The sequence below is a fragment of the Vombatus ursinus genome, unplaced genomic scaffold, assembly GCF_900497805.2.
Source record: "Vombatus ursinus unplaced genomic scaffold, bare-nosed wombat genome assembly UNPS02014793.1, whole genome shotgun sequence".
Lineage (NCBI taxonomy): Eukaryota > Metazoa > Chordata > Mammalia > Diprotodontia > Vombatidae > Vombatus > Vombatus ursinus.
The window spans coordinates 3578020-3598473 of NW_020954571.1; the positions used below are offsets into that span (position 1 = coordinate 3578020).

Below are 20454 nucleotides of genomic sequence, written 5' to 3' on the forward strand. Positions count from 1 at the left end.
CACCTTTACTGATGCCATGTACAGACCTGTGATGGTTCTAGAACAGTGTGGGTTCAGGCACAGTGTTTTGGTTGCTGAAGTTTCTTTAAGCTCCTTATATCAAAAGTTTGGTCCTTGGTAACTGATTCTTATTTTAAAAAAATCTCTCTCCTCCTGATATTCATAATATTTGATTCATGTGTTTCTTAATGTCATTGTCCTTAATTAAGGTTCTCTCTGAATATATTTCCTTTATGATGACTCTGAAGTCTCTTTTAACTGACCCACCCAAGAAATTCTCATATCCCATTCACATCTAGGGTCCAGCTTTATTCACCTGTAAATTACACCCATTTGGAAAGGAGAGACATAAACAGATATAGCTAAGGTTTCTGCTCCCACTCAGAGAGGTTCATACCTTTGTTATTACATGGTGAGGGCTGCTTAGTTTTGTTTTACTATAGTTGGATTAAATGGTCCCCATCAAAAGGACTACCTAGAAAAATAATATATGCTTCCCCATATAAGCTTTCCAGTATAGTTCCATGATTGAAAACCAGAGGGTTGTAACTTCCATATCCCTAGAATAAAAACATAGACTTCTTACCAGGATACAGCTGCTTGGTGGGTGCACTGAGTTGAGCATCTTTTGTAACTCGGTAAGCAACATCTGGTCCTTTGGAAGATTTTCTGCTTGCACAGAAACCTGTTGTTTTTGTTATCCCATCAGGCAAATTGTGGAAATCTAATACCTTTAAGAGATCTGCTGGTTGCGCTGAAACAGAGAAATAAGAGACAGGAATTAGCCACCAAATGGGAAATGATATTGCAGTGGTCCACAATCATCAACGTCAAGACACGCTCATTCTCTCATTAATAAGCTACACAGAAGGGACAACCCTGAAAAAAACAAAACTCAAAGCTTTCCTTACTCCAGAATACATCCCTGAGTTAGGTCTACAAGTTATAAAAGTAGTTACAGATGCAGTTATGCCTTCCACATCATGACTTCCCCCACCGTGGTTTCACTATATCACAGGTCAGCATAAGAAATTAAATGGGAATTTGGGGAGAGTTTTGTGGAAGCCAAGCAGACGAAACAGAGCCTATGACCAAATACTTAACCCAAATTTTACGATAAGGTACTATGAACACCTCATAAAAGAAAAATAAAAAAATTCAGACTTCTTTGGTATGAAGGGAAGTCCAAAAATTTTATGGAGATTTTCTAGATCAGAGGGGTGCTGTGCCCCTAGCCCCCATGATTTGGAAGGGATAACTACCTAGACTCTGAGTGGGTTTGTTTTTGTTTTGTTGTTTTTGGTTTTTTTTTTTTTTTAGGAGCAGCAAGAAGGCTTGTACTACTAGATTACAGAGTACATGGTGGACTATAAGACATAAAAAGACTGGAAGAGGATTGGGGCGGGGGGGAGAGGTAATGAAGGGCTTTGAATGCCATACAAAATATTTTATATTCAATCCTAGAGGTGATAGAGAACCACTGGAATTAATTGAGTAGGGGGAATGATATAGTCAGACCTGAGCTTTAGGAAGATCTCTTTGACATGTAAGTGGAGGATAGATTGGAATGGGGAGAGATTTGTGGCAGACATACCAACCAGCAGACTATTTCAAGATTCTGGTCATGTGATGATGAGTTACAGTAAGATAGTAGAAATATCAGAAAAGAGAATGGAGCGATGTTTCTAAAGTAAAATTGACAGGCCTTGACAACAGATTGGACAGGGAGGATGAGAGAGAGTGAGAAATCGAGGATGATACCTCAGTTGCAAGTCTGGGTGACTGGAAAGATGATGGTGCCCTTAATAGTAATAAGGAAGTCAGGAAGGGGGAAGGATTTTTTGGAGGAAAGATAATGAGTTCTGTTTCAGACATGTTGAATTCAGGATGTCTAGAGGATATCTAATTCAAGATATTTAATAGGCAGTTGGAGGTCAGCAGGTAGGTTAGGGTTGAATAAATAGATTTGAGAATCATCAGCATACAAATGATAATTAAAGCCATGGGAGCTGATGAAATCATCAAGTGACATAGCATAGAAGAAGAGAGCTCAGGACAAAGCTCTGTAGGATATCCACAGTTAGTAGGCGTGAGCTAGATATAGAGGCAAAAAAGAATTCCCAGTGTCTTTTGACTGAGAAGGTGTGGTCAGATAGAGTAGTGTCAGAATCTTAGAGAAGAGAGAGTAGCAAGAAGAAGGTGAGCAAGGGTCAGTGGCTACAGAGAGGTCAAGAAGGATGAGAACTGAAGAAAGACCATTAGATTTGTGAGCTAAGAGGTCATTGGACACTTTGAAGAGATAAGGACACATTGAATGATAAGGCTGGAAGTCAGACTAAACAGTTAAGAAGAGAATGAAAGGGAAAGAAGTGAGGAAGTGTGTCTCAGCCAAAGGGATAAAATTTTCCTAAAATACTATTCCTATGAATGAAAATAGCACCTGAATGTTGTTAGATCACTGACTAACCTCCTAGTCTTATGAAATCATCCTTCAGTGATGTTCTAACACTTATCTTTTGATTTTAGAGGCCTCACCTTCTGGGTCTCCTTGGGAAATAAATCATTAGATGGTTCACTGATATTTTCCCTATTTTTAACTATTCTCTACTATAGTTATATATGCATATTCCTGATCTCCCCCAAAAGGGTATGAACTTTTTGAGGGCAGGGGTCATGCCTAATTCATCTTTATATGCCCTACTTCATGTTAAGTATATATCCTTGCAAGCAGTAGACCCTCAGTTACCATTTTTTGAGAGGATAAATGCACAGATGGATGGGTGGATGGGTGGTTGGATGGATAGCAGAAGCCTAAGATTTTTAATCTATTTCCCCAAACTTGAGTTCCTTATCTTACCCTTCCAAGGGTGGATGAAAGAAAACTAAAAAGTGATCTTCACAGGGCAGAGATTAATGAATCCTGGATTCAGTGTGAATTCCTATGGATTGAGGAATTGGGAAGGTGTTTGGTGTGTGTGTATGTGTGTAGGGGGGTGTTTAAACTGGATCTATGATTTCATTAGAATTTCCAATAAGGAAACTCCTTCTACCAATGAAGATCTGCAACTATTCTGCAGCTAGGTAGCACAGTGGATAGAATACTGAGCTTGAAATCAAAAAGACTCATCTTCATGAGATCAAATCCAGCCTTAGGCACTCACTAGCTGTGTGACTCTGGGCAAGTCACTTAACCCTGTTTGCCTCTGTTTCCTCATATGTAAAATGAGCTGGAGAAGGAAATGGCAAACCACTCCAGTATCTTTGCCAAGAAAACCCCAAATGGGGTCATGAAGAGCTGGCCACAACTGAAAAATGACTAAACGATAACAATGGGGGAGGCACCTGAGGACCACAGGATCTCTGGGTTGGAGCTTCAGAAGCTGCCTGGTACAATGTACTTGCCAAAGAGCCAATCAATCAACAGGCATTTATTAAACAATGCCCAGTACTAAGCCCTGGGGATACAAAAAGGGGGAATGTTGCAAAAAAAGTTCCTGTCTTCAAGGAGTTTACATTCTAATGGGGGAGAGAACATGAAAATAATGAAGGGGAAACCATTATAACACACTACTTATCTCATTTCTGCCTACATACTCAGGTGCTAGGAAGGGCTGAGGCCACAACTTATCCAAAACAATAAAAAGGTCAGACTCTGCCTCAGAGGCGATATACTCCAGGGGTTTCCCTCCCTATCAATAGTCTGTTTTCAAAGAATTTTGAGAGTTGGACAACACCTCAGAAGCCTTCGAGTTCAACCTGTACCTTTCCTACAGTGACTACACCATTAACCTTGAAGAATAGTCTAAGTCATGCACCAAAACACGAATGGAGACAGGGTCATCACACTTGGGCTTTGCTCAGGTTTTTAAGGCCCTACAACAGATATGTGGTGTTGGGCTTCCACAGGAAGTGTGAACCCAAAAACAAGAAGTTTTTTCTTCTTCTTTCTTTTTTATCACCCTTGGTACTATTTTGCATGTCTATAGACCCTTTCCTCCAAAGAGTTGATTTACTACTCAGGAGTATGTATTGGAAAGTATGCTGTAACTCCCCACGCCCCGCCCCAGATATCAGTTATCATTAGTCAAATAAGAAAAAGAACTGGAAAAGCATCATTTAAACAATGCCAAATCCCTTCAGTGTATAACATCAGTTTAAAAGAACAGCTGAATTTACAGAAGTCAAAGTGACTGACAGCCTGAATGATGCTTATGGGCTTTTTAGGTAATGTATTGGCTATTTGTGTATCATAATTCACTACTAAATGGAAAAGGGTGCAGCTTAGCACATTTTCTCTCTCATTGTCATTCAATTAAGATCCTTTTTTTTCCAATAACTTTTTAGGGGATATGACCAATTTCCATTTTAATGGAAAGACCTCAATCCCAGTCCATTCCAGGAAAGAATCAGGATTTTACAATAAGCTAATAGTAAGTAGCACAATGGAATAAAGGACATAGCTCCCTATGTGAACCTGTGTGAACTCATCTAGCTTGCTGGACGCCATCGAGTTAGTCTCCCCACTCTTCCCTGTGACTTGACTTCCCCTTTGCTCTAAAAAAAAAAAAGGTGGAGAGGGGGTAATAATGGTGCCTTGGAGGAAGTCTTAGTGTTCTGAGCCCTTTGTGGAAAAAATACATTTGGGAAACATCCTCTAGGAATAGTCTATAACTTTGTGATACCACTGGCACTAGAGCCAATAAAACCAGATTCTAGATTAAAAAATGTTCTAAGTCTTTCAAAGCAAACCATAGGTTTAGGGCTGGAAGGGACCTTAACATCTGACTAGACCAGTCCCATTACTTTACATATAAGAAAAACAAATCCCAAAGAGATTAAGACTTTCCTAAAGTCCTGCAACTTATAAGGGATGACACCATTATTTGAAGCCAGGTCCTTCTACTGGGATAGGCTACTTTCTCATCATCAGTCAACAATCATTCAATCAACAAGTATTTATTAAGTGCCTGCTATTTGTCAGGAATACAAATACAAAGAATGAGCAATCCCCACTCCCGAGGAGCTTACATAATAAAATCCTCTGTTCAAAAGCCCAAGTTCCAACCAAATTCCATGCTAGAGAGCTCTAGAACAGCATGTAATTTCTAGCACATGTGCCAAAGGTGGCAAGTAGGAAAAGGCTTGATGGCAGGTATGATTGACACTACTATTCTCCCTTCCTAATTATTTGCAAAAGCCACTGTTACTGACTCACAAGTGCCCAGGGTTGGTATAAAATCAACAGCCACTCCCTGCCCTAACATGCTAAAAGAAAATGATCCTTGAATCACAGAATATAAAGCTGTAAGATATACTGGAAAGCATGTAGTCCAAGCCCTTCATTTTACCAAGACCCGGAGAAGTCAAAAACACTTATCCAAACAGGGAATAAGCCCCAGACACTAGATTGGGAGTCCAAGGCTGTGGCTTTTAATCTAAAATGAGAAGGAGACAATTTAACATAGTCTAAAGAGACAGGAGACCTTGGATCCAATTTCAGCTTGGTTTTAACTAGGTATATTGTCTTACACAAGCCCCTCTCTGGGCCTCAGTTTCTTCATATATAAAGTGAGGGGTTTGTACTAAATTCATCCATTCACTTTTTGTACAACACCCATTTGTTAAGTGTTTATTACTTGCAAAACACCAAGTTTAGTCCTTGTGTAAAATGGATGTGTTCTTTCTGTCTCCTCTCTCAGACCCTGCAAGCACTAGAATTCTCTAGGATTTATGGTTTTAACTTTGACACATCATTTTTCAAAGTTTCCCACTCTTGCTCTCAATAGAATTAGTCACTGCCCTGAGATACATATTATGTTATGCTATGTTATGTTATATTATATTGTATTGTATCATATCTTATCATATCATATATTTATTATATTATATTGTGTGTATATGTTAGAGGTAGCTAGGTGGCACAGTGGATAGAGTGCTGGGCCTGGAGTCAGGAAGACTCAGTTTCCTGATCTCAAATCTGGCCTCAGACACTTTCTAGCTGTGTGACTCTGGACAAGTCACTTAACCCTGTTTGCCTCTGTTTCTTCATCTATAAAATGAGCTGGAGAAGGAAATGGCAAACTACTTCAGTATCTCTACCCAGAAAACCCCAAATGGGTTCACAAAGAGTTGGACATGATTGAAACGAGTGAATAACAACATCAGACAGGACAAGGATCTCCTGAATGCAGACAGAGGAAGCCATGATAGAAAGCAGAGATAATGATTTATTGCAACATCTGCATGAGACTAGAGGAGCTAAACTTTTCTCTGGCCAAAAAGGTCACCAATGAGAACCATAGGGTAACAAATGATTCACTGAGATAATGAATAAATCAATGCATTTGTCCCTCCACAAAATCTCTGCATTTGTCTCTTCTATGGCTAACCAAATGACTTACATAATGTCTAATACAAAAAAAGCTAGGGTGGGGTTAGAACACCACTTCATAACCTGGGCCCCAGAATCTCCATTTGTAAAATGAGGCAATGAGACTAGATGGCCTCTGGTACTTGTGAGCCTCAAAGCAGACTTCACACTAGAGGTTCTACCCAGGGTCAGATATTTCTACAGCTTCCATTTATTTATGGCTCCTACCGATGGATGTGTTTCTGCCACCACAGGAGAAAGGTGTCCATCATTCTGTCAATAAAGAGGCAAGCAATGTGGAATATTGCGGGAGAATTTGTAGTTCTCCATAGAAAGGCAAAAAAGAATACTATTTTTTTTTAAATCCACAAAATTAGCTCTCTGATCTCTCCATTTGTTTCTAGAAGGATTTCCTCTAATAACTTCTTTAGATGCATCCCAAATTGTTAAATAACAATTCTTCTCCAAACCTATAATTATGTCCATATTCACAAAATGGACAGGTATTTATGTCCATGGGCTCAGCCAACCTACATCTATTAGCAGTATGGGAGAGGAGAAGGAGTAGTATACTGGGAGTTGGAAAAATCTGGGTCAGCCACTATCTGTGTGACCTCTTAGACCTCAAATCCTTCATCTATAAGATGACCTCTAAAGTCCCTTATAACCATAAATCTATGATTCTTTGTACATAGCCTTCCAATGGCACTATTTCAACTCAATTTTATTCAATAAAATCTATTAAGCATCTGCTAATAAAAGCAGTGTGTTGCAGGGGAAAGATCACTGTACTTGAGCTGAGGCTGACCTTGACTGAAACCCTGGTTCTAACATGTAGTATGACCATGGGTAAGTCATTTAAATTCTACCAGTCTCAGTTTCCTTATCTACAAAATGGAAATGAAAACACACACATTGCCAAGAGTTATTAGGAGGAAGGTATTTCACAAACTTTAAAACTCTATATAAATGGGAATTATCATTATTATTATTATTCTATGTAGAATGCAGTACTAGGTATTGCAGGAGATCAAATCTGGACAGCATACTAAAATGTAGGGACAGTGCCTTGCCAAAAAAGGTTTTCGTACAAAGTTATGTTTTATTTTTTTTTCCAGTAGCAATGTATGACTGTGAGAGTTGGACTATAAGGGAAGCTGAACACTGAAGAACTGATGTTTTTGAATTATAGTGCTAGAGAAGACTTTTGAAAGTCTCTTGGACAGCAAGGTGATCAAAACAGTCAATACTTAAAGGAATTAATTCAGACTATTCACTGGAAGGTCAAATATTGAAGCTGTATCTTAAATACTTTGGCCACATAATAAGAACATAAGACTCATTGGAAAAGACTCGGATAGTGGAAAAGATTGAAGACAAGAGGAAAAGGAGATGACAGAGGATGAGATGGATAGGTAGTGTCATGGAAACAATGAACATGGACTGGAACAAACTTTAAGAGATAGTGGAGGATAGAAGGGCCTGGCATACGTGGTCTACAGGGTCACAAATGAATGACTGAACAACAACTGAATTGGAGGAGATAGAATTAGTCAAGACATAGTCTCTACCCTAATGGATATCCACTGGATAATGATCCATTACATATTTACACTGATTAACAGTTTGTATTTCAGTTCCATCAATTCATCAAAAAGAAAGAATTTACTAAGTGCCTACTACGTTCTAGGCATGGTGCTAATATTTTACAAATATTATCTCATTTGATCTGCCTAGCAACACTGGGAGGTAGGTGCTGCTATTATTCCCATTTTACAAATGAGGAAACTGAGACAGACAGCAGATAAGTGACTTGCCCAGGGTCAACCAGCTAATAAGCATCTGAGGCAGGATTTAAACCCAGGTCTTTCTGGTCCTGTCCCAGTGCTCTATCACTGCACTGCCTAGCTGCCTCAGAAGGACCCTAAGTTTCAATCCTTCTACCACTTAAGAGGCATGTAAACAAGAGAAATACACTTCATCTCTTGGTGCCTCAATTCTTTCATCAACATAATGGGGATAATTAGACCTGATCTACTGATTCCATAGAGCTGTTTGTGGTAGAAAATTAAGGTTAAATGAGATAATTCATGTGAAAATGCTAGATAAACCAAAATAGATGATACAGTTGTGAGACATAGTTTCCTTCAGCACTCCATTCCCATCACCACTATTGCACCTGGGATAGGACTCTGCAGAAAGTTGGCACTCGATGAATGCCTCTTGAATTGAATTTGATTCTCAGAGGCAATGCAGATCACAAGGTGATGGATTTGGCTGTAGGGAAACATTCCAGTCCGAAAATATGCCAGATTGAACAGATGCCACAGTGCCAAGAGCCAGTTCACCCACAATGCTAATGACACAGCCCAGAACTCTGGCTCATCTCTCTGCAATTCTGTTCCAAGATTCTGTTCTGTTACAGTAGCCAGTTAGGGGAGGTGGTTTTTTCATCACTGTGAGCCTTCAAACCTAAGCCTGCTCCACTATTCTCAGATTCCTTTCCTAACTTAGAATATTTGAGCTCAATAACCTGTTTCCCAATCTCTCGTGGAATGAAAAAGGGGGGCGGGAAACAGCAGAGAAAAGGGAGTGGCTAAGATGCTAATTTCCAGCAGTTTTGTGGGTACTTTTATAGAACTCTGCTGTAACAAGTTGAAGATGCCACCAGATCTTTCCTAGGACCTCTGCCACCTTCTCAGCACAGTTTAAGGGAATCCCCAGGCCATGTAGCTGAACCAGTGTGGGAAGGGTGGAGGAGGCAATTGGCAGGCAGAGAGATTTCTGGAACTAGTCAACTCTGAGCTACATACTGTTAAAGCCATCTGCTTAAACAATAAATTCACAGGAGAATCAAGTGTCTCCAACTTACCAGAAGAGGCTGCACTGTGTGGTGGAAAGAGCACTAAGCATGGGAAGTGGAAAAGACCTGTGTTAAAATGGCGGGGCTTTTGTCACCCTGAGCATGTCACTTCTTTCTGTGCCTCAGTTCCCTGGAGGGAACTGTGCCCAGTTTACCTGGAAATTGGGGGTAATAATACTTGTACTATACAGTACAGGAATCAATCATAGAACATGAGAATCTCAGAGCTGGGAGGGAATATAGAAGCCACCTAATGTCGCGATCCTTAAAATTCATTTTGCTCTTTTCATTGTAAGGGAGAGATGTTAAAAAAGGATTCCTTGATCAAATTGACAGCTTAGAAGTAAGGGTCATCCATAACAGGTATCAGTGAGCTCTTCCCTTAGATGAATGGCTTAACTGCTGTGGTGTGTGATGGATTGTGTGGGAAGGGTCAACCCACTTGGCTTGCCCATAAAAAGACTTCAACAAGCCCTTTGCATACTTTTGCCTTCCTAAAAAAGCAGCAGATCTATGTGTAGTGTGGTACAATGGAAAGAGTCTGGGGAAGAGTCAAAGGAACTTAATTCAAATGCCAACTGTGCCACCTACTTATTTATATGACACTGAGCAAATCATTTCACCTCTCTGGATCTCATTGACCTCAATGTGTGTGAGGCAGAGGTGGAATCAAACTAGATGACCTTGAAGTTCCTTTCTAGCTTTAAATCTGTGAGCCAGTGTGTAGACCTTAATCCTGGGGGGAATGAAGAGTGCAAAGGGAAGAGGGGGGCAGGGGGAGGGGGATATAAGAGAGGAGGTTGGGGGAGGGGGGAGGAGCAGTGCTGCATGATCCTTTGCCTGCAGCCATTAATAGCTGCTTTTGGAGCACAAACAAATGGAAATTGCATTTTCCTTCACCTACATGAAGAAAGTTCTTGGACCCTACGTTTCTGGCCCCAGCCTTGGTGAGGCAATGGTGTAACCTCTCAACACCATGTCCTCTGTGGAGAGAGAGGCAAACCATGTGGTCTAAAATGGCTAATCAATGAAATCAAGTCTTCTGGAAAGGGGTAATGGGCATTTTCTGGACATAATAATCCCAGAATATAGCCTTTTAGGAAGAACCAGTGGACTCCATGCATAGGGCCATCCTCAGAGGCTGCTTTTTCAGAAGTTATAAGTTGAAGAGTGCCATAATGCAATGTTTTATCAGAGAAAGGGAATTTCAGAGCAGCATCTGCCTCTTAGGGAGAAAAAGATGCTGTACATCACTCCCAAAGCTAGAAGAACACCCAAGGGATTTAAGCTAGGATAAAAGGGTTAAGGTACCCGGACTTTGCACTCTGCTGATCCATGATGTATTCAGAATGTGCAGGCTGGATGCCTATCTGCATCTTTGGGATAAAAAAGGACTTCATGGGATATCAGAGAATTGCCCTATTTAAAAACTCCAAATTTTTATCTGTTCTGAAGGAAGTGCAAACCACAGGGTAGTGTTTTGAGTCTATAAAAAGTGGGATTCAGTAAAAATGAAGGACAACTGAATCTATTATTCTGGTGCTACTGTGAGTCTTTTTTTGTGTTTTCTAAGTTGTTCATGGTCTTCTGTGACTCTTTTTGTGTATTCTGCATTTTGTGGTGGAGGTGGCTGAGACAAAGGCTATCCTATACCTGCCAAGTTGAGTGCTCATAAGGGATCTGAGTAACCCTTTACTCACATATATCAAGACTCACATATCAGCTATATACTGAGATTTTCCCAAGTAAATTTTGATGTGTAAGAAGTCAAAGAAAAAGTAACATTCTTTTTTGCATAGTCCTCAGAATTGAACCCAGGCAATACAGGACTAGAGTATGGGGTTCTGGGCCACAGTTTACATTATCATCATCATCATTATAATATTTTTCATTTCTGTTTTTATCCAAAAACCCTTTTCCTAACCCATTCCATAAAAAGAAGGATTTGGCAAGAGCCTAATAATGAACTTCATAGCAGAATTATAATTAATAATAATAATAATGACCTCCAATCTAATGAAGGAATCCTTAATATATAATATATATATATATATAATATATAATCATGCAGCCTGTGGTTAAGTACTTCATTTAATAGAAAACACACTACTGACCAGTTCCATGGTCCAACACTATTAAAAAGTTCTTCCTTATATTAACACAAAACCTACCTGCTTTCGACTTTTATCATCACTGAAATTACTATGAGTGAAGGATGCTTTTATGAAGCAAATTCCCTGGAGGAGGAGTAGAACCAAGGGCATGCTAACTAACTTGGCTCTTATTGTTGTTTAGTCATTTTTCAGTCATGTCTGACTCTTCTTGACTTCTTTTGGGGTTTTCTTGGCAAAGGCACTGGAAGGATTTATCTTTTCATTCTCCAGCTCATTTTTCAGATTAGGAAATTGAGGTAAACAGGGCTAAGTGACTTGCCCAGGATCACACATCTGATAAGTGTCTGAGGGTGGATTTGAACTCAGGAAGAGAAGTCTTCCTTACTAATGGCCCCAGCACTCTATCCACTATACCACCTAGTTGCCCCAACTAAGATACTTGTTAAACTTTCATTGTGAGCATTTACACCTTGGAAATCAACAAATGTTACAAATCAGGACTGGGTTTATTCTTTTGTTGATTGTCTAGACTTAAAAAAGTGATGGGTAAAATGTTAGTAATGAATATTAAACTTAAAAGTGTGTCTCATGCATAGATTTTTTTTTTCAGAAAGCCGTTAACATTCACCAGCATGCCCCTGACAATATTAAGCCACTCACAGCCACTATGACATCAGCAGAAGTCAAGTTTCCCAAAAAAGTAGGACTAAAGAGAGGAAAGTTGATTTTCAGAAGAAAATTTGGAGAGGAGTAGAAACATGAGCTACTGTATTAGAGGAAAGGATTGAGCAGCCTGGGAAACTCTTGAATTGGAACCCTTAGAGGAAGGGGTGGGGTTGGAGAAAGGATGAAAAAATGATACAATGGTTCAAAAGGCAACATTCACAGGCATAGGTTACTTCATAGGCAACATGAAGTAGCAGAAAGAACATTCTATTTGAAACTAGAAAACATGTATTCATATCAAACAATCAACAAGCATTTATAAAGCACCTAGAGGCAGTAAGTAGAGTAGTAGATAGAGCTCTGGCCCTGAATTCAGAAAGATTTGAGCTCAAATCCAACCTCAGACACTTATTCACTGTGCAATCCTGGGAAAGTCATTAAACCTCTGTTTGCTCAGCTTCCTCAGTTCTAAAATGGGGATAATAATAACACCTACCTCCCAGGTTATTGTGAGGGTCAAATGGGATGATATTTGTAAAGTGCTTAGCACACTGCCTGGTATACAGTAGGTACTTAGTAAATGTTTGTTTCCTTCCTCTTTCCTTCCTTCCAACATTGGCAAGCTTGACTATGAGCAAACCACTTTATCTCTTCAGCCCTCACTTTCCTCATCTATAAAACAGAATTAATATTGCCTGTACTACTACCTCAGCAGGGTTATTGCAAGCCAAAGGCACCCTTAAAGCATTGTACAGATCTGAATTATCATTATTCTTTGCTTACTATCAGTAGTAAAAGGGAAGGGAGGGCACCAAACTTCACTCCCTTCACAACTTGATATATAAACAACTGAGGTCTATCAACAGGCAGTTGCCAGGTTTCTAAGAGGCAGATTTAACATGATAGCAAGAGAACAGAGAATAGAATCAGAGAACGTTCATTCAGATTCTGGCTTTTTCTTACTACCTAGGATATTGGCTATGTCAGGTTACCTCAGTTTCCTCATCTGGAAAATGAAATAGTCTAATCCAAGCTCTAGTGTTCCTTCCCTTCTAAAGTCAATGACCTTATGAATGGTCAGCACTAAAGAATGGGATCTCCAACAATTTTACTTCTATCATTATTTACTAGAATCCATTTCCTCTTGGTGCATGCTGGGTGAGATCTGCTGCTTATTGAATCCTATTTCTCCATCAGTCCTCCCAAAGCTGCTCAGATACCAGAGGTTCAAGTGTCCAAATGACTTCATCACAAAACATTCTCATGACACCTATGAGCTGCACCATCAACTTGCTAATCTGACCTTTTTAGCATCAATAAAGATGGTGTTAATGAAATGAGTTGGATTAACCACTTCTGATGGGTTAAACATTAGGAGGATGTGTTACTGGATTGTGACCTGATGCTTTAAGCAAAATTCTGTCAAAAAGATAAACTATGGAAAGCAATGACCCCCTGGTGCTGCCCAGAACAAATGCAACTTGACAGGTTCATTTAGCCTTGCCAACACAATATGCTGTAGCCGTCTCTTCAGAGCAGCAGAAGAATGGCTGTGCTTTCTGGATGGGCTCTTGGGGCCTTCAGGAACAGCCAGAATTAGCTGGCCTGATGCTTTTACTGGAATGGAAATTGGTTCCTGACAGCTAGCTGCCACCCTGGATACCTCTTCTGTGATTATGAAGTGCAAAGAAAGATGGCATTAGACCATTCCACTGCCCTGAGCAATCCTAAGTGGCTAACCACTTGCTAGAGGAAAGAAATTACACGGAAAGAATCCTCTTCCTCTTTGGAGATCAAAATTCTCAAGAGACAGAGTTGCTTTGTCCTGGATACAAACTCTGATTAAACACACATATACAAAAATAAACACAGAGAGAGAGAGAGAGAGAGACAGACAGACAGACAGACAGACAGACAGACAGACAGAGACAGAGACAGAGACAGAGAGAGAGAGAGAGAGATTCACAGAACCCTAATCTTCCTGAGGTGAAACAAAAATGAAAGGAGATGAAGGCCCAAAGTCACAATATTAGGGTACAAAAAGAGTGGTCTTCAGGAAAGATTCCAAAACTTCAAAATTTGCTTGGCTCCTTTCATGCTCAATGCCACCATTATTTCATTCCTGTTTGCTTCCAAAGGCATGGAAACTGTATATAAATGGCCAAATTACAAGCTGCTGACATTAGCTCAGGGCTGCTACAGCCTTAGAAGCAAAGGGTATGGGAGATCCCAGGACAGAAACAAAAGCTACACACAACGAGAGAGTCACTGAGGGATATGCCATGGCCTAAAGAGACCTGCACCAAAACTCTCCTAGCATTGGATCGTTAAAATTAACAGCTGTGATCAATGTGGTAAAATGTGAAACTCAGAATTTTTGATATGTAAAGTGGTGCTATCATTGAATTATTTCCTTGTATGGATATTATGCCAAATCAAACCCCCTTCAAGGTACAATTGACCATGATAAGCACAACAATTCTTTAGCCAGCTACAGTATCTTCAGGGGTTAAAATAGTCTTGTCTTTGTCTGAAATCAACCTTGCATAGACCCACCAGATTTATTTTCTTAAAGCATTTCTTGATCACAATACTCTTCTGCTCAAAAACATTCAAAGGCCACAGAATTGGGGCCAAATGCCCTCTTTAGCATTTGAGAACCTCTAAAATCTGACCATAACCTACCTTTTTAAACTGATCTATCAACACTTTCTTCCAAGGACCCTCTGTTCTAACCTGACTGGACACCACACAAGTCTCCAACATGTGCCATGGTCATTACTGACTGCATCTTCACTCACGTTACTTTCACGATTTGTTTCAGCACCTTCCCCTGTCCATCTCTCTGAATTCTACTCTTCGAAGCTTTGTTCAAAACCCACTCTTCCTTGAAATCTTCCCTAACAAACAGAGTCCAGACTTGCACCATTCTCTCCTTCATCTGAACTCCTGGAAGGCTGAATCATCAATCCACCAGCAAGCATTTATTAAGCACCTTCTATTAAGCATCCTGGTCTTATTCTCTGTACCTTGAGAACAGGGACTGTTTTGCTCTTTTTATTTGCATACCCAGCACATAGCAAAATGTCTGGCACATAGTAGGTACTAAATAAATGTTTGTCAATGATTGAATTCCTTCCATTGTTATTTGTCTTTTTGTGCCTTCCCTGTCTCTTCCACTCCTTCAATGAAGAACTGATGTCTTATAATTCGTTTTGTCTCCTTCAACATCTTTCAATATCTCCCTCAGGTAAGAAACATGTGTCTGGTAGAATTATAGAACTTTCAGCTGAAAGGGGTCTTGGCTATCATCTAATCTATCCCTCCCATTTTGTGGGTGAGAGAGCTGAAGTCCAGAGAGGCTCTGTGTCCCCACAATGTCACACGGTAAGTAAATAGCAATATATTTCTTAAGTAAGCATACAATAAATGTTTGCTGATTTCCTCATTAATCTTCACCCATATCCTGCTTTCTAAAGAGGATTAGCAGACACATAATCTTTTGAATATAAAGCTTATACAGGCCTGACTTCTACCTACAAGTTACATTAGAAAGGATTGCTTCAACTGATACAATCATGAAATAATCCCACTCTAATTCCTCTTAGTGTTTTATGGGATACTTGAAAGCATGTTGGATTTGGAGACAGAATGCCCAGCTCTGTACCTACCAGCATAACCTTGGGTCTGTGACTTAATCTCTCCAGGCCTCAGTTTTCTCATGTGTAAAATAAGGCAGATGGAGATAGGATAGGATGACCTCTCAGGTCACTTCCTATGATCCTAGGGTCTTCTAGGGAACTGAGCAGTCCATTCTCATCAAGCAATAATTAAGGGCAAGTGAGGCTTCTGGACTAGCCCTAAGTAAGGCAAAGCAAAACAGCAGGCATTTATCATGCCCTTATTACATGTCAGGCTCTGGGGTAAGTTCTGGGAATACAAACACAAAGACTGGTCCTGCTCTCCAGGACTTTATATTCTAATGAAGGATAACAACACAGAAAAGGGTAAGAGAGGAATCTGTTTAATAGTAGGTCTAGGTCACTGGTTTTGTCTTATCTATCAAATGCATTAGAGTCCTTAAGCATCTTGGAATGAGCTCTCCAAAGCAGTCTGAGCAAAGGATCCCTTCCAACACTAAGGTTCTAAGGGTTTATGAAATTATTAGGATCCCAGACTACTGGGCATGATCCTCCCCCACCCTTCTAAAAGGGCAACTCGTGTCCAGTTACCCAATTGGTTCTCTGTCCTTGTCTTTTGAATGACAGTCTATTGACCAATCCTCTATCTGAGGGGCATCCTAATTTCTCTCCTTTCTTTTTTTTAATGAGTGGATATAGCAAAGGGATAGCCATCCCAAAAGAAGACAAGCTTCCTAATCAAAGACTTAAGGAGAACTTTCCTGTTGACCAGAATAAAAATGCGCACCCCCAGTTTCCCCTGGGATGACTCCATAAAAGTAAACTCCCTGGGCCATTCACACAACACTGCAAGTACAAACATGACCTTCAGAACCTAGAAGAATGTAATGAAGTTTTGATAGTTGCTAAATGAAGTGCCAGTCTTGCTTGCTGGAAAGGAAAGAAACCAGGGCTGTTTGAAATTAAATGGGTTGCATATTTTTGTAAACATTCGCTAATCAGTAAAGATTTCCCTTTGAAGTTCAGATTATTTTATTCATGCCAGACTTGGGGTGGTGTTATTGTTTTTTCCCTGCAAGATTTTCATGCTAGACATTCATTAATCATAAGAGCCTGTTCTTTCCTGTACCCACATCCACAGCTGGGATCTATAGGCAGCTGAACACAGGACATGAGGCCAGATTTAACCAGGCCATTCACAAGAGGCTGTTCCAATCTGGGGGTCAAATGTATTACACAATCTCAGTCAATAGTTGGGTGGCATGCTTCATGCTCAGTCTTCTGAAATTCTGGTTAGTCACTGCACTGCTCAGAGTTCTTAAATCTCCCAAAATTGTTTGTTTTTCCCTTTTTAATGTTACTGAATAAATTTTTTTCATGGTTCTACTCACTTTGCATCAATCCATATGTCTTTCCAGGTTGCTCTGAAACTTTCCCTTTCATCATTTCTTTTTTTTTTATCTTTTTTTTTTCTTCTTTAAGCAATTGAGGGTTAAGTGACTTGCCCAGGATCACATAGCTAGTAAGTGTCAAGTGTTTGGTCTGAGGCCAGATTTGAACTCAGGTCCTCCTGACTTCAGGGCCACTATTCTATCCACTGCACAACCTAGCTGCCCCCCTTTCATCATTTCTTACAGATAAATAATATTTCATTAATTTATGTTCTATAATTTATTTATAGGGGCAGTCAGGAAGATCCATCTTACTGAGTTCAAATCTGGCCTTAGACATTGACTAGCTGCGTGACCCTGAGCAAGTCACTTAACCCTGTTTGTCTGAGTTCCTCATCTACAAAATGAACTGGAGAAGGAAATGGCAAACCACTTATTAGGGGGTAATAGAATATGTGATCTATACTACAAAACTCCTTCCCCAAATCCCAGATGTTATTCTTTGTTCTCTGGGAGATTCCAAAGTATCTTTGATAGGACACTAAACACCTACAACCTAATGAGGCAGCATGGTTCAATGTTTTAGTTATTTTTTAATTATCTGTTTCATTATGAATTTAACTATTGCCAAGTAGAATAGGCATTTATACAAAAAAAGAAGCTTGAAACTGAGGGTCTTTATCATGTACAGTTTGCTTTTCTTTTTTGTTAAATAAAAATAAAACTTTCCAACTATTCTTGTCTGTTATTCTTTTGACCTTCCTTCTATTCTCTTGATTAAAAAAAAATTCTTCGATGACCCTATCTCTTTCTTTTTCTTTCTTTTACTGTTCCTCTATTCCTTGTACTACCCTCCCCTCTAAAAAACAAGAAAAGAAAAACAAAGCCCATGTAACAAATATGCACAATCAAGCAAAACAAATCCCCACATTGGCCATATTCAAAAGTATATGTCTTATTCAGTTTCAAGTCTCTTTTTACCCAATTCTACTTGGCAATAGTTAAATTCATAATAAAAATAGATAATTTTTAAAAATAACTAAAACACTGAACCAAGTTACGTTATTAGGTTATAGTTGCCTGGCTGGGTTTCTGGTTACTGGACAGAGCTAGAATCAGAGTCGAGACCACATCTCTAGTATTCTTTCCAGGGTACTACTGAAGAGGAGTTGTTTGGCCAAAAGCCTAGGCATCTCTCCAGCTGACTTTGGATGAATCTGGTATCTTTAAGCTCTGACAAGACCTTATCTGGTGGTTTTCAAAATAACTTATAGGAAATTAGAGTAGACCAAAGAATGTTGAAAGCACTACCTCCTTTTGCTGTGAACAATTGAATCCGGGTTTTTAGCCAGGGCCTGCTTTCAGAAATACTTGAAGTTGGTGGATTTCATCAGCAGAAATCTATAATAGATATTATGAATATTTCCTTTTTTTCTTGGAAAACAATAGGGCCAATCTCTAATAAATAAACCTTGTTTTCTTCCTTTCCCAGGTATGTAATTCTACTTTAAACCAGACCCAAGCTCTATTATGCAGACACTCCTGGATTAAGTGGCTGGCTGTTCTAACTGGCCTCTTTTGTGTTACCACCTATTTCTACCTGTTTTTATTTTAATAATTCAAGGATCTATTACTTTGTTGGTGTGACAAGTTCCACAATTGTCAGAGTTTGCAATTCCACCTTACCTGTGTGGACTGGCATCCCTCAATTAATCACTCAGTATCCAAAAGATTGCTAGGTTGACCATTAAAAAACAGATACATAGCATAAGTCATTCCTACCTACATACTGGAAACCTTTTCAGCTTGGTAAGACCCTCTAAGGCTTGTACATCTTTCCTGGAGAAGTCTTTCAGCTTTATGACATGCTATGCCACCATGAAGGTCTCACTCTATATCCTGACTCTTTCTTATCTCCCACTATGCCCCTCCTCCTGAAGCCACCTCCAAACCTACCTTCTACTGGGAGTTGGGAAGTTGCTAGTCATGGGGGCCAGGACTGGACTTCTTTTGGGATAAGATGCCCCCACTCCTGGTATTATTGAACTTGACTAAGGCACAATATCCTCTGTACCACTCCCTGTTACAACTGCATTTGATCCAGGAGCCAGAAACCATTACAGCTCTGTCTGTGACCTTGAACAAAACATTTCCCTTCTATAACCCTCAGTTTCTTCATCTGGGACTAATGTAGCTGCCCTGTTTGCTTTATGTGGCTACTTTCAGGATCCAGTGAGATGATTGATGGGAAAGCACAAAATAATTTTAAAATTACAACTGTGATGTATTACTCCTGTTTTGATAATAGAAAAACTGAAGCCCAGAGTAGCTGTGATTTGGTCAAAGACACCCTCTAAGTTGGCAGTAGAGCTGGAACACAAACACCAAGGCCCCCTGACTTCTATTTTTGCCTCTAATGCTTGCTGCCTTTCTCTCAGTTCTAATATTTACTATGGAGAAGTCACCTAACCTCAGCATCTTCATCTATTAAATAAAGCTTCAGACTTGATGACTTCTGAGGTACTTTCTAACTCCATAACTATGCTTTTACAATGCCTCTGTATCGAGGGATCATAAGAGCAAAGTTATGGTGATTTAACCAAGGTGATTTAAAGCTAGGAAGGTTTACCAAAGAGATAATGTAATGGGAAGGGAAGTTTAATTCCCTGGTACACATTCGTGAACATTGTCTCTGGTCTCACCTCCCTTCCAAAAGAGAAATCATGACTCATTTATACTTCTCAGAATGCCTTGGGGTTTGTTTTTTTTTCTTAAGATCTCAGAGTCTACCTCTTCTATTTTTAATAAGACTATCTGGGATCCTAGTGAAGAGCTGCCTTTTGCTTCCTAAAATAAGTTCCCTTTGAGATTTCCAAGAGCCCCACCTGATAGAAGGGAGCATGTCTGCCATTCTCCAGGGAACAGTACTCCCTTACTCTCCTAAAGTTCACAACTTAAAAATACAGGATACCAAGCCTTGGAAGGAAAAGATTTCCAAGGCAAAATTCTGCCAAATGGACAAAATCTGCTAATGCTGGCTTAGATGTGGATTTTAAGGGATGGACCCAATTACTCAGAAAGGGAGCAGTCTGCAGGCTCCGAAATCAGGTCAAAGCCTTTTTTTTCCCCTTCAAAAATAAAACTTTTTAAGAGATACTGAAACAACTACATGGGGTTCCAGTATATTCCAAATATGAACTCACAGAATGTTAGAGCTCAGAGGGCCTAGAGTTCAGCCCAATCCCTCCATTTGACAGATCGTAAAACTATGGGTTAGAAAGGGGAAAATGAATGGCCATAAGTCATCTGTGACAGATTCAGGATTAGAACCCAGGTCTTCTGACTCCCAGACCAGTGTCTTTTCCACTTGATCATGTTGTCTTCATTTCAATTCACTTCTCATGAGCAT

General features: G+C 39.8%; 1 protein-coding gene across 2 annotated transcripts in view; it reads right to left on the minus strand.

Moving 5' to 3' along the window:
• The window catches only part of COL5A1 (collagen type V alpha 1 chain), a 303659-nt gene that overhangs the window by 223051 nt on the left and 60154 nt on the right, over window positions 1-20454 (minus strand). For both annotated transcript variants that reach the window (XM_027869258.1, XM_027869257.1), the window contains exon 2: window positions 587-754. In XM_027869258.1, the coding sequence (XP_027725059.1) occupies window positions 587-754 (168 nt within the window). The remainder of the gene's footprint in view (window positions 1-586; window positions 755-20454) is intronic.